The 13911-nt window shown below is 60.0% G+C and overlaps 3 protein-coding genes across 4 annotated transcripts in view; all 3 read left to right on the top strand.

The window, feature by feature from the left end:
• COPE (COPI coat complex subunit epsilon) overlaps positions 1–5170 on the top strand; it is a 17437-nt gene extending 12267 nt beyond the window's left edge. The window contains exon 10 of the mRNA XM_035898170.1: positions 5084–5170. The gene's annotated coding sequence lies outside the window, so the exon portion shown is untranslated. The remainder of the gene's footprint in view (positions 1–5083) is intronic.
• CERS1 (ceramide synthase 1) overlaps positions 1–9127 on the top strand; it is a 14265-nt gene extending 5138 nt beyond the window's left edge. The window contains exons 1-7 of one of the 2 annotated variants that reach the window (XM_035898171.1): positions 2321–2478; positions 5084–5243; positions 5794–5974; positions 6278–6439; positions 7319–7466; positions 8063–8211; positions 8909–9127. In XM_035898171.1, coding sequence (XP_035754064.1) covers positions 5129–5243; positions 5794–5974; positions 6278–6439; positions 7319–7466; positions 8063–8211; positions 8909–8951 — 798 coding nt within the window. In that variant the 5' untranslated portion in view covers positions 2321–2478; positions 5084–5128 and the 3' untranslated portion in view covers positions 8952–9127. Of the gene's footprint in view, positions 1–2320; positions 2479–5083; positions 5244–5793; positions 5975–6277; positions 6440–7318; positions 7467–8062; positions 8212–8908 lie in introns of those variants that run through there. The other variant, XM_009642748.2, reaches the window with a different exon arrangement.
• A 1383-nt stretch (positions 9128–10510) lies between these two features.
• GDF1 (growth differentiation factor 1) lies at positions 10511–13539 on the top strand. Its single transcript, XM_009642747.2, has 2 exons — positions 10511–11310; positions 12336–13539. The coding sequence occupies exons 1-2, from the start codon at positions 11025–11027 to the stop codon at positions 13160–13162; spliced, it is 1113 nt and encodes a 370-aa protein (XP_009641042.1). The 5' UTR covers positions 10511–11024; the 3' UTR covers positions 13163–13539.
• The last annotated feature ends 372 nt before the right edge of the window (positions 13540–13911 follow it).

Below are 13911 nucleotides of genomic sequence, written 5' to 3'. Positions count from 1 at the left end.
CCCCCCCCCCGCCGTTCCCTGGGCTGTATCCGCTGGGCTCTGCCCGCTGTCCGAAGCACAAACCCTGGAAAACCCAAGGCGGGGGGGGGTGGAAGCCACGACAATGTGCCTTTTCTTCACCCCGGGGAACGAAGCTGCGCTGCGGCGTCTGGGAGCGGGGGCTGCTCTCCTGGTGCTGCTGTGTCAGCAGCCAGGCACGGGGAGGTTACTCAGCCCCCGCAGCACCCTGTGGGCAGCTGTGTCTTGTCTTCAAAGCGCCTCTTCTGTTGCTTTTCTCTCTTAGGGGCAAATTTTACTGCTTGCAGAGGGAACCGAGGAAGAAACAACATCTGTTGGTTTTTTGCTATTGTCCTAGTGCCTTTTTTCTACATGTTTATCTGCAAAATGTTGTCCAGAGCCTAACACGGCTTTCTAGTGTCTTAGCTGCTGTGCAGGCAGAGAAACCGAGGCACCGAGCGGCTTGCTGCCGGGCGTGGGGATGGAGCAACGAGAGCTGGAGCTCGTCTTTCTGTGGCAGTTCAGTCCCCTCTCCTAGCGGGGTGACAGCCACTGCCCTTGGGTCCAGGGGCTGCAGGAGACCTGTTTCTTCAGATTTAGAGAACAGTGACATTTTTCTGTGTCTTCCCTTCTGCAGGCTCTGTGCCCTGTCCCAGACGTGGCCGAGGGGGTGGCAGCTGGTCTGGGAGCGGTGTCCAGGCTGGGTGCAGAGGGGCCGAGGTCCCGTGGGGTGGAAAGGCACCGTCGCAGCTCGGCGAAGCAGCGCGCCGGCCTGCGGGGAATTTACGAGTAATCTTTACAGTGAGGGTGGTGAAACCCTGGCAGGGGTTGCCCCGAGAGGGGGTGGAGGCCCCATCCCTGGGAACATTCCAGGCCAGGTTGGCCGGGGCCGTGAGCAACCTGATGTGGTTCAGGGTGTCCCTACTCCTGCAGGGGGGTTGGGCTGGGTGACCTCTGGGGGTCCCTTCCCACCCAAACCATTCTGTGATTCTGTGAAGCTGTGCCACTGCCGCAGAAGGGGCAGGAGCTGCAGGTTGTGGCCAGGTTTTGAATCGGAGCTCTGCTTGCTCATCATTATCGTCTGCATTGAGTAAAAGCTGATGTGAAGCTGCCAGTTCCCTGGGCTGAGGATGCTTCGTGCCAGCCATTCCTTTGTGTTCCTCTGGGGAACTTGTTGTGCCCAGCAGCCAGACGCGGCGTGGCTGGGATTTGGCCAGGCCCTCGGCTCCAGGCTGGGGGGGTGGGTCTGCATTGAGTAAAAGCTGATGTGAAGCTGCCAGTTCCCTGGGCTGAGGATGCTTCGTGCCAGCCATTCCTTTGTGTTCCTCTGGGGAACTTGTTGTGCCCAGCAGCCAGACGCGGCGTGGCTGGGATTTGGCCAGGCCCTCGGCTCCGGGCTGGGGGGGTGGCCGGGGCGGTGGGGGTGGTCTGGGGGTACAATGCCTCTGTAACAAGCCTCAATTCATAGCCCATTGCTGCGAGCCTGCCAGCTTGCTGGAAGGACTCGCGTCCCGCTGCTGTAGCTGCTTGGAGATTTAAGGGGACTGGCTGCTTTCCTCCAGCGCCGGGGGCTGTAAAAAGGGAGAGGGCACATGTTTGCTTTCTGCTACAAGTTTTTTTTTTTTGACGCTTCAGCAGAGCTGTGGGCAGCCAACGGTTTCCATTCGGTTTCTCTTTCCAGCTCCAACCCGCGCTCGCTGCGTGCTCTCACCCACCGCTTTGCTCCTTCCCTCCACCCTGGGGGGTGCAGGGCGGTGCTGCGGGGGAGCAGTCACATCCCTCGGACCGCTTAATTTTACGTGTGAATCCGATGATACATGCAGGTTTGCATGGGGGTAACGAGGCGGAGGAGGAGGAGGGAGGAAGAGCCGGTCGCCCTTTAAGCGAAGCCCCGTTGCATCGCTTGCCAAGAGCCTTGGGCCCTTTCAGCCGAAGCCAGATCCGCCGTTCCCACCGCAGCACCCGTCACCCTTAGCAACAGGCATCTCTGCACCGTTGCCGTGGGAACGGCAGCTGGGTAGCGGGAGGACATCCCCCACCTTGTGCATCTCCCACCCAGATGTGCCTCCAGCCCAGGGGCTGCTTGTGCCGCTCCTCAGCCTGCGCTGCCCTGGGCGAGTGGTCCGGGTTCTGGTGGGGCCTCCCTGGGGACGTTAATTTGTCCCCCCCCGCCCCCTGTGTGGGTCAGTGTTCTGGGAGATGCTGGTTCTCCTCCCATCCTTCCCTGGCTCTGCACCAGAGCCAGCTCCCGTTCCTGTACTGCTCAGGGTGCAGCCCGAGAAGCCCCATGGCTATTTAGGGGGGGAGGAGGGCTCTCTCCAGGACTCGTTATCAGCCCCACATGCGGTGAGGGCTGTAACCTCTCCGAGCGTTTGCCACCACCAGCCGGGGTGGAGCAGAGCCGCCCTTCCCTGGGCTTTGCTTTTGCTCCGGACGGGGAGCTGCTGCCATGCCAGCGGTGGACTTGACTGCGGGCTCGTGGTGGGAATTTGCTACCGAGGGCGTTTGCGTCCATGAAATGCAGCTCGCCGCAGCAGCGCCTGTCAGCCCCGCGGGCGACGGTCCTTGTTGCCAGCTCTGCCGGCCTCGGGGGGGGTGTGTGTGTGTGTGTCAAAATGTGGCATCCTTCCCCCTTTGCAGGGAGGGAACCGAGGCACAGGGGCGAAACGAACTGACTTGGCTGGTGATGGGCAGCGAGGCTGCAAGAGGGATTTGAGGCTGAGCTCAGCATCCTAAATTCAGCCCCAGCTGAGGCGGGCAGGGGGCTCTGCAGCTCGCTGTCATGGCACCGTGGTGAGCTGCCCCATAGCTGGGCTGTCCCCATAGCTGGGTTGCTTCTGGGCTCTGCTGCATGGAGACACAAATAATTCATGGTTTCTGGGCTCAGGACTTTCTGTCTCTGCATTATTTATTCACCCTTTGAGCTTCCTTCTCTTTTTCCTGTTGGAAGAAGCCTTGGCAGCAGCAGGTTCCTGGTCTCGCCGAGGACCGGCCGTGCTCTGCGTGCGAGATGCTCGGGGGAGGCCAGAGCTGTGCCCCGCTAGCTGCGGGGGGTACGGACAACTTGGCAGAGCTTTGTGGGGCCAGCGCGTCCAGGTCTGACCAGTGCTGGGAAATTCAGAGCTTAGAACAAAGCGCTTTTAGGCTGGGACAATGCTTGGAGTGGAGTCCTTTGAAAATGTGATGCAGAGAGGGGCTAAAAGCCAGACCAGGCGCTGCCTGGGGACAGCTGGGGCCTTAATATAGCCTTTGAGCATGGAGGGGCTGAGCGCCGGCTGCAGAAAGTGCTGACCCGGGGCAGAGTACGGTTACTTTGCAGGCATTTTGTTTTCATCTCGAGCTTATCTGGTCTCTCCCTCGGGAGCTCTCAGCCGGGGCGGGGGGGCCTTTGGGTGTTATCTGTGTTGCAGGCTGTGATGATTCCCCCTGGACCCTGAGCAACGCTCCCCTGCGCCGATGCTCCCCTGCAGCCACGGCCGGGCTGCTACGGCTCCGTCGCTCCTGTGACGAGAAGCAGAAATGGTGCCTGGTGTTGCTCAGCTGCCATGGAGGGAAAACATCCATGCCCGGAGCCCCGGCTGAGCCGAGGGCATGCTCGGTGCGCGGCATCACTCGCTCTCGGGCACACGGACTAAGGCGCAGGGTAGCGTCAGCCACTCTGTTTGACTCCCGGGGAGCTGAGCCTGTTTAATGCCGGGGCTTTGTTTTTAACTGCGATTTGCAGGTTGCCCCTGGCCTCGGTGGCCCAGCTCCCTCGCTGCTGTGGAGCCCAAGTGTTGCGAGAGCCGGGTGGTACTCGTCATCCTCGGGAACTGGGGGAACTCGGGATGAGACAGTTCTGTTCTGCTGCGCGCCAGCAAGCTGCAGAACTGCTCTTCCTCCCTGCCCTCGCGTCGGACATATCGAGGGAGGCTTTGCCTCCTATTTCTGAGTCCTGACCAGCGTGGGGGTGCCGCAAACCACAGTGGCGGTGGCGAAACCAGCAGCATTTCAGTGCTGGTCAGATGGAAAAAGCTGCTGGGAATATGGGTGAGCAGGGGTGGGTGTGAGAGAGCAAGAGGACCCAGTGCCCCAGCCTGTGCTGGCCTGCAAAGCTGCCCCCTCCAGTGCTGGCTGGGCACGCGGGGGGGTCTGGTGCCGTGCTGGCGGGGGCGCAGCGGCGCCTGGGCGTTTAGGGCTCTGCGAAGCCTCTGCTCCCCCAGTCCAAAGGTGCTTTTCTGAGAGCTGGCAGCGCCGCAGGGTCCGTAGGGACGAGGCAGTATCGTTACGGCTTCTGCTCCTGGGTTTTCCTTGTGCAGATAGGACTTGGGGTTTATTTTCTTAGTTCTGCAAAAGCCTGCATGGCCGGCCCCGCTCCTGGAGTGAGGGGGATGGAGCGGTGCCCGGGCCGTGGGACGCACGCCCTGGGCTTCTGCCTTCTCCACAAGGCTCCGCTTTCGCGGCTTTCCTGAGTGGCCGAGGACAAGCGGAAGGATCCCTGATTCACGTTCTCCCCCGCCTCAGGCTCTCTCTAGAGCCGCTTTGACCTCCTTATTCGTGCTGTAAGGAAGGCCAGAAAAAGGGGGTTTGCGACCCTGGTTTTGCCCTGCCCAGCAATGCACGCAGCGTACGGTGCTCGAGTCTCCTGGGGCTTTGGTGAGCTCTGCCCCAGGCTCCCCAGGGGCTCTGGGATTTTTTTTTGCTCTGAGAGACGATACTTGGGTTGTTCAGCCTGGAGAAGAGAAGGCTGCGGGCAGAGCTGAGTGCGGCCGGTCAGTACCTAAAGGGGGCCCAGAGGAAAGGTGGGGACAAGCTTTTTAGTAGGGCCAGCTGGGACAGGACAAGGGAGGATGGCTTTAAACTAAACCAGGGTAGCTTTAGACTGGATCTAAGGAAGAAATTCTTTCCAGTGAGGGTGGTGAAACTCTGGAACAGGTTGCCCAGAGAGGGGGTGGAGGCCCCATCCCTGGGAACATTCCAGGCCAGGTTGGCCGGGGCTGTGAGCAACCTGATGTGGTTCAAGGTGTCCCTGCTCCTGCAGGGGGTTGGGCTGGGTGACCTCTGGGGGTCCCTTCCAACCCAAAACATTCTGTGATTCTTCTCGCAGCCCTTCGGGGAATGGTGCAACTTGCGGCCGAAAGATGCTGCCAAGATGCCTGAGAGTGCCTGGAAGCTGCTCTTCTACACGTTATCCTGGTCGTATGGCATCTACCTGCTCTTCTTCACCGACTACCCCTTCTTCCATGACCCACCCTCTGTCTTTTACGGTACGGTAAGAACCAGGGAGAATCGGCTGTGGATTAGGACATCCAGTTTCACAGGAGCTCTGGGCTGAACAAAGGAACGGGAGTTGGGGTGGGCGACAGAGAAGAGTGAACCCCTAAATTGCCTTTTCTGTGATGCTGTGGGCGCAGAAAGGGCCCGGCAGGCTGGCTCCATCATTTCGGCACAGAGTCACCTAGTGGCTATTGCAGACAGCAGGGGCTGGGATGTGCCAGCTACTGAGGGGAATGGGATGGAGTTAAAGCAGAAGAAAGTAAATCAAGGTTTCTCCCTTTGGTGTAGGAGAAGGAGTGGGTCTAATGCCAAAGGCAGAGTCTGGGAGCTGGGATACCTGGGCTCTCTTCCAGCCTTCGCCTCCTTTGCATCCATGGGGTTTTGAATGGGAGCACCCGAGCAGAGGGAGGTGCTGGGGCCGCTCAGGGCTTGCTCCCCGCTCCTTGCCCTCCGCTCCTTGCCCTCCTGTCTCCCTGCTGCTGACGGAAGCTCTTCTGCTGGTGGCTCTGGGTTCACCCAGGTGTCTTTGTCCCACCCCAGACTGGAAGAAGGGCATGGACGTGCCCACGGACATTGCCATCGCCTACCTGTTGCAGTGCAGCTTCTACGGGCACTCCATCTACGCCACCGCCTACATGGACACGTGGCGCAAGGACTCCGTTGTCATGCTTCTCCACCACGTGGTCACGCTGACCCTCATTGCCTTCTCCTACGCTTTCAGGTGAGGTCCCCGCCTGCGACGCGGCCCCTCTGCAGCCTCGGGCAGCCACGCGGCAGAAGCTGTGGCCTTCCTGGGCTTGCGCGCATCTCGTGGGCAGTGTAGCGGGAGGACTCTTACTGGGTTGGTGTGGATTCTCCCAGTGCCCGTGAGCCATTGCACAGCACCAGACCCACCCTGCCCTGCCAGGCCTGGTTGTCTGGATCATTTGGGGAGTCTGTCTGCTCCCGGTGTGATGGTCTGTGGGTGCTGGGTGCTGACATCAACCCGCCGCCCCCACGCATCTCCCTCCCCTTTTTCCTGCAGGTACCACAACGTGGGCATCCTGGTGCTCTTCCTGCACGACGTCAATGATGTGCAGCTGGAATTCACCAAGCTCAACGTCTACTTCAAGCACCGGGGGGGAGTCTATCATCGCCTCAACGACGTCATCTCCAACATCGGCTGCCTCACCTTCAGCGTCAGCTGGTGAGTCTGTCTGCCCGATCCCACGTCCAGCTGTCCCTGCCAGCTCTCGCAGCCCCCCCCCACGGTGCCTCGGGGTACAGCCCGGCTGGGTTTGTGTGCATGGGAACAAACCCTTTCAAAAACTGCTTGGGAAGAGGTTCCCGCAGAGCCCGACCCCATGCTGGGCTTGGAATCCTTCTGTAGTCGCTTTGCCGTCTGTCACCCCAGAAGTGCCTGTGAAATCTCACTTGCAGCGTGACAAATGACCCCGGGGGGGTGGGGGTGGGGACCTGTTTCCATTTTCCCACTCGCTTGGTTTTTAGCAGTAAGAAGCGCTTCTGCAAGAAGGAAGCGGGAGGTAGGGCTGTCCCAGATTCCAGCCTTGCTACTCCTCTTGGGGCAAGGCAGGAGGGGAAAAAAAAAAAAAGGTGAAGAATAGAGGTGGGTAACTCGCAGGCTGTCACTCCTGGTTTGTGCCTTCATCTCCTTCCTCCCCCTCCGCAGGCTGCTCTGAAAAGCAGGGGTGGCACCAAGAGCCCTCAATTGGAGGGGAGGAGAGCAGCGAAGGTTTTTAGTGATCAGCCAGGGATGCCCATGACTAAGAACACCTTCCAACTGTATTCCTGTCCTGTCCCCCACCCAGTCGAGATCATCCACAGCGTAGACCTGTGTCTCTACCCCGAGAAAGCCCTTGCTCTGCCTTGGCGCAGCCTTCCCTGCCTGCACAAGCTGTATTCTCCCGTCCATAGCTGCCCTTCCACAGGGTCTGCCTGAACTTCTGTCCCTGTAAACCCAAGCCAGATGCCGAGAGCAGGGACTGTCACGCTGGGGAAGCCGTGCTGGGTCCCGCGCCTCCCCCCAGGGGCCCCAAAACCCACCCTGCTCCCTCTGCCCTGGCAGGTTCTGGTTCCGTCTCTACTGGTTTCCCCTCAAGGTGCTCTACGCCACTTGCTACTCCAGCCTCCAGTCAGTCCCCAATATCCCCTTCTACTTCTTCTTCAATGCTCTGCTCCTTGTCCTCACTCTGATGAACATCTACTGGTTTCTGGTGAGTAGGGGGAGCTCAGCACCCCCTATGCTTGCTTCTCCCTCTTCTGCTGCTCCTGCCCCAGTGCCTGCTGCCCGCCTGTCCTGGGGGCGGCCGGGGGGGACTGCAGGGATGGGGGGGCTTTGGAGGATGGAGGGGAGGAGGGAAAGCCATGCCAGTGCCCGGGGGGCTCCTCTCTGCTTGGAATTCAAATGGTCTCGCACCCTGGGGATCCACAGGGAGAGAGCGATAACAGCGGCTGGGGCAGGCTGGAACTTGATAGGGGTGCAAATGCTCTGGCATCCCCTGAAGCTTTGGGGAGGGGGTGAAAAGGGTGGACTTGGAGGGCTCGCACCAGCAAGCTCAACCCTGGGCAGAGCTGGGCAGCATCTGAGTTCATCATCCTGCGGGGATGGAATTGGTTGGGGGTGGTTGCAGGATGCTGCAGGTCATCAACCACATCCCAGGGCTTTGGCTGTCCCCGAGGGATCTGCCCGGCCCTTCTTGGGGTCGGGGACAGTGGAGGAAGGTCCCACTTAGCAAATGGGAGCGAGTAGGTCGGGTGGAGCAGCTCGAAGCCTCGTGGCTTGTGGCTGACAGTGTCTCTCCTCCCACAGTACATCGTCCTGTTTGTGGCCAAGGTGCTGATGGGGCAGATGCAAGAGGTGAACGATGTGCGCGAGTACGACGTGGAGGACAGCAAGAAAACCACGACAGCCAAGAAGAAAGAGGCTGGACTCCAGCTGCCCAATGCTCTGAAAGAAGGGTATGTGGGCGGGGGGGGGATTACACATGTGCACAGCATCTGTACCCACAGTACATCGTCCTGTTTGTGGCCAAGGTGCTGATGGGGCAGATGCAAGAGGTGAACGATGTGCGCGAGTACGACGTGGAGGACAGCAAGAAAACCACGACAGCCAAGAAGAAAGAGGCTGGACTCCAGCTGCCCAATGCTCTGAAAGAAGGGTATGGGGGCGAGGGGGGGATTACACACGTGCACAGCATCTGTGGGCGAGGGCAAGGGTGCTGGCAGACCTCCCAGGGCTCTGGAGCTGCTTGCAGAGGGTTCACCACGGGGCTGGAGAACGGAAGAGCAGCAGGGTGCCCTGACACGGAGTATAAAGCGTTGCTGCAAGCATCAGGAAGGACTTTGTCCCACCCTGCCTAGGCGCTGGGGTGCGTCCATCCATCTTTCTGCCCCGTGAATCCTCACCCGCCCCGTCCCCTGCTCGCCACGTCGGGCTGGCTCTTTGCTTGAGGCTGTTCTCTCTGAGCAGCCTCTGCGCTTCACGAAGCCTGGCGAGGCGCTGGGTCCTGCAAAGCAGGTCGGGCTGACAGGGGGCAAACGGCCTGCGTGAGCCTGTCGAGATGGGTCTGAGCTCAGTAGTGATTTGTGAAAGGAAGAAAGGGGGAGAGTCTGTGCGGAGGCCGAGGCTCACCGTCTGCTGTGCTCTCTTTCGCAGGATGCACCTGAAGAACGGACTTGTGAAAGACAAGCGGTTGTAAGGGGAGCGTGGCTGCCGCAGCCTGGCTGGATCTGGGGACTGACCCAGGACCCTACGCTCAAACCCAGCGAATGAAAGGCACAAGGAGAACTTTTTATCCCTGATACCCCTTCATCCCCTGCCCGGAGCCGGGGAAGAGATGCCACTGACTGGATCAGGCCCCTCCTGGGGCTTGCCCGTGACCAGGCTTCACCTGATGCTGATGTGCTTTCTGTAGCCAGTCCGTGCTGGTTCAGCTCAGAGGCTGGTGGCTTTGCTGGTCCAGGTAGGATTTGGAGCTGGCTTTAGGTCCCCTGGTGTTTCTTCTGTCACTCCGTCCCTCGGCTGTTCTCAGTCCCTTCGTGATTTCCCCTGTCTTTATTGTCAGACCTTCCCACCGACCCTGCCTCAGCAGCCCTGAAGGGTCCCCTGGCCCAGCGTCAAACTGGGGAGGGAAATGTCCTCTCCTCCGCTGGCATCGCCGTCCCAGACGAGGGGAGCCCCAAAGCCAGCTCTTCTCCAGCTGCCAGGCAGGGGCTAGCAAGGTGATGGTGCTCCCCTGAGCCTTCCTCCTCAGGGGGGGCCTGCTGGTGCGGAGCCACCCACGTATGTCTGGAGGCACAGCACAGATCCCATGTGCAGATCTGCCTGGAAACCCAACCCCGGAGTGTTATTCCAGCCTCCTGCCCTGCCAGATGAGGGCCTGGAGATATAATTTGCTTCAAAAGCCTGTGTAAGTCTTATAGTTGCTTAAAAAGCCAGTCCCAGTCCTGCAGGGTCCCCCGAGGAGGGGTCTCTGGGCTCTCGCCCAGTAACGTCCGCTGCTCCAGTGAAGAGCAGACCGTTTCTGCTCCCAGTGTTGGTTTTCCAGGCAGCGCCAGCCCTGAGCCTTGCAGGGTCCCCGAGGCTGGGCTGGGTGCCTCTGCGCTGGGAAACCCCATGGATTTTACAGCCCCTCTGACCACGACTGCCCCATTGCTCTCCCCTTGCGGGGCCAGGACCCGCAGCGCCCGTGTGCTCCCGGGAAGCAGAGCTCCATCCCAGCCGGGGGCAGCCGGCAGCGGAGAGGGATCCAGGGCATTCATTCCAGCCATCAGAGGGTGGTTAATTGGTTTTTTTTTTTGTGGAATTTTTTTTTTCCTTTTCTTTTTGGTCTGTTGTATTGATTCAAGTTGTGTGAGCCACGAGGAAAGTTCCTCGGTAAACAAAAAGCTAAATGTGACTTGGGCTGATGGAAACGGTCCCAAGCCGTGGCAGGATCTGTCGCCTTCTCGCTCGTCGGTGCCTAGAGGGCTGCGTCCCGGTGCTTCGGTTCTTTGGCTTTCGAGTGGGATTTGCAGGAAGGAGGGAATGAAGGGAACTGATATCTCAGGCCTCTTTCTGCTCGGAGTTGGGGCAGTGACGGTGCTGAGTTGGGGTAACGGCGGTACCCAGGCAGCACCCGTGTGGCTAAACCGAATTTTATAGCACCGGCTTGCCCAGGCTTCAGCGTTTCGCTGGGTAACTCGCCGGCCGGCACCGCGCGCGTGTCACGTCAGGTGGGCTGTGCTGCTTCAGTTCTGCTGCGATGGCCAGACGGTGTGGGAGCTGAAGCAAGGGTTTGATGATTTGGTGTGCTGGGGGCTGATGAACTTGAGAGAGAAGTGTTGGATGCTGTGGTTGAACGAAAATCTGGTTTGGGAGGAGGGAGCGAGAGGAGCCCCTGGTCCGTGACCCTCCCCTGGGTCTGGGTGGGATGTCCGCAGTGGGTGGCAGCAGCGCTCACCTCGCCGGCAGCTCTGCGCGGGGAAGAGCAGCCTCTTCCCTGCCACCACGGACTTTCTTGTTGGACCTCGGTGGTGTGGAGATGTGGGAGAGACTGCGGGAGCTCTGCGGGCAGCTGCCCTCCTGCCCCACAGCCTCAAAGGGTTAACAGGTCCCGGGGGGGAGCCTGGAGGGACCGTTCACACTCTCTGCCCAATCCTGGGAATCCCTCTGTGCTAATTAAGCACTAACCAGATCAGAGGCTCCAATCAGGCAATCAACACCCCCCTGGCCCCTGTCTTCAGGTCCCCGGCCCAGGCTGCTCTTTGTCTGCGGGAAGGAGAGCAAAGCAATGTGGCTTCTCCCCACGCATGCCAGCCTTAGAGCCAGCCTTGCCTGGGCTCTGCTGAGCGTGGTTCTGGCGATGGAGTTAAGCTTGCAGGAAAGTTTGCTGTTAAAATCCTTGGGTTTGAGTGCCAAGCCCAGCCCAAAAGCCCCCGTTCCTGTGCCATCTGTGCTCTGGAGGATCTTCCAGAAGAGAAAGACGCTGCCTTCTGCAAACAAAGACCTGGCGGATGCTTGTAGGGTGGAGGAATTTAATGTCCCTGGGAACATCATCCGTGTCTTCGCTGACCAAGGTACAGAAACTCTGTGCTTGGGGTCCTGCCTTTTGGAAGCCCCTCTGATCTCTGGGCTGGGAGGCTTTGCTCCACTCCTTCCTTTTCTGTCTCTTGGCTGTAGGTAGGAGAGGCTGGAGGAGGATGGGGCAGGGGCCTGAATAGATCTCCAGGAGAAATCACTGCTGTGTAAGCTCTGGTCCCTCTGGATGTTGTAGATAATTATTTGCAGTTTAGAAATGAGTTTGTAGACGAGGCAGCGGGCGAGGGAGTGGAGCTGTGTAAGGCTCCGTCCTGGAGTCCCCTGCTGCAGCCCGGAGGTGCCGGGTTGATCCCAGGCTTGACCCATCGGGCTGGCGACGATGGAGGTGCCTCCTCGCCCAGGCAGTGGTCAATGTGGCTGTGGGTGCAGCGAGTGAGACCAGCACCCACCTTTGGGTGGGGAAGGGATGCTCGGCCATTTGGCTGCATCTCCCCGCCCCGCTTCGTCCTCGTGCCCCCGGCTGACCACGTGGCACATCTGGCTGCTTCAGCCGTGGCCTCTCTGCCCCACTCTCAGTTACGTGGGAACCATCTGCTCGGTGTCCTCCAGGTCTCAAGATGCCATGGAGCTTGCTCCTCTTGTGGTTCCAGGTTTCCAGTGGAAACCTCAAGGCTGGCTGAAACAGGCAGCTTACCAGCTCCTAAAGTTTGTTGTTATCTGCCCTCCTTTCCCCTCCATCCCAAATGGCCAGTGCCCACAACCACTCCCCCGTCCTGGGATGAGATATTTACAGCTGGGGAAAAATAACGCACCAAGACGTTAAGTAGCATCTGGAGGAGATGCTGGAATGGCTGTAGCATCCCAGTGCCGCAGGCTGCAGCCCAGGCTAGCATCTGCCCCTCCAGACCTTTCTGAGGGCCGTGCCACCCGCCCCCCCGCCACTGTCAGCCCCATCTTCCTCTTGCTGTGCAGCCAGGAGCTTCAATTGGAGCACCGGGAGGCTGATCCTGCTCAGCCGAACAGGGCCCAACCACCACCACCTCTATTTCTCCTTCTTTGTCAGGCCACTTCATTCCTAACGGGCAGCCCCAGAGGTTGCTGTGTCTGCAGAAGCGTCTCTACTTTAACCTCTCTGTGCTGGAGGAGGGCGAGCGCTTGACGATGGCTCAGCTGGAGATCAAATTCAGCCACAACTCCTACCACACCTCCAGCCAGAGGCAGGTTTTTGAGCTGAGGCTCTACCAGACCTCCCAGATGTCTCTACGGGGGATGCATTCCCATGAGCACAGCCGAAAGCTGCTGGTGGAGCAGTCCTTTGCCCAGCTGCACAAGTCTCTTCTCTTCAACCTTTTTTATGCCTTGAGAGCGTACAGCATGAATCTGGGCCTGATCCTGGAGATCTCGGTGAGCGGTGGCAAGGGTGCATCAGCCCAGGCGAGCAGGGGGCTGCAGAGCCTCTGCGCCAGCATCGACTCCTTCCTGGACACCTCTCTCCTGGTGGTGACCCTCAGCCAGCAGCAGTGCAAGGCTTCCAGGAGGAGGAGAAGCGCTCACTACACCCCCGTCACTCCGAGCAACCTCTGCAAGCCCAGGCGGCTCTACATCAGCTTCAGCGACGTCGGCTGGGAGAACTGGATCATCGCCCCGCAGGGCTACATGGCGAATTACTGCCTGGGCGAGTGCCCCTTTCCCCTGACGGCGGAGCTGAACAGCACCAACCACGCCATCCTCCAAACCATGGTGCACTCGCTGGACCCGGACGGGACCCCCCAGCCCTGCTGCGTCCCCGTCAGGCTCTCCCCCATCTCCATCCTCTACTACGACAACAACGACAACGTGGTGCTGAGGCACTACGAGGACATGGTGGTGGATGAGGGTGGCTGCAGATAGCGGAGCGGCGGGGGGAGCGCGTGCCGCGGGGTCCCGGCTGAAGCGGCGAATGAGTGTTGGAATAAATCCAAGTGTGTTAAATCCCCTCTGTGCTGGTGGTCGGGGAGTTTCCCGCTGGTGCCTTCTCCACATGCGGCCGGGGAGGAGGTCTGGCACGAAGGGCTCATCGCGGGAGTTGCAATTTCGTAATCGCTGGGTGCTGGGCCCTCCCAAGCAGCTGCCTGCTGCAGTCAGGGGGCTGGTATGGGATTATGATCACGTCTGATGCTGGTTGTCTATTCCGTTCTCCGGGGGCGATGGCAGCACCAGGCTGTGAATCCCAGACCCCTCCTGCTGGGCCGAGCTGCTGCTGGTGCCAGCGAGGCACCCATGCTGGAGAGCAGCAGCAAGGGCTTGTGCTTTTCGGCTTTTTTTGGCTAAATGCTGCAGCTTCCTTAGTGCAAAAAGGAATTAACCTTTTTTTTGTGTGTGTGAGATGGTGCTGGTGGTTCCCTGCTGCCTGTGTGCAGCGAGGAGGCGAGGCGGTGGCTCCGGTCCCGCTGCAGGCAGGGGTATGGTGTCACGGCAGGAGCTGCGTCACCGCGGCTCTGGGTGACTGAATCCCTCCCCGCAGCGGAGGCAGAGCCGGGAGGAGCGCGGGTTTCGCTTTTGCTCTGGGCGCTCAGGCCTGAGCTATTTGGAGTGGGTGGTTGGCGATGGGGGGTTTGGGGGCCGGGGGGTACGTGGGTCGGGGGGGCTGGGGGGCCAGA

The sequence above is a fragment of the Egretta garzetta genome, unplaced genomic scaffold, assembly GCF_000687185.1.
Source record: "Egretta garzetta isolate BGI_Z169 unplaced genomic scaffold, ASM68718v1 scaffold567, whole genome shotgun sequence".
Classification (NCBI taxonomy): Eukaryota; Metazoa; Chordata; class Aves; order Pelecaniformes; family Ardeidae; genus Egretta; species Egretta garzetta.
Note: the sequence above shows the minus strand (reverse complement) of the source record. Positions and strands in the feature narration are given on the sequence as shown.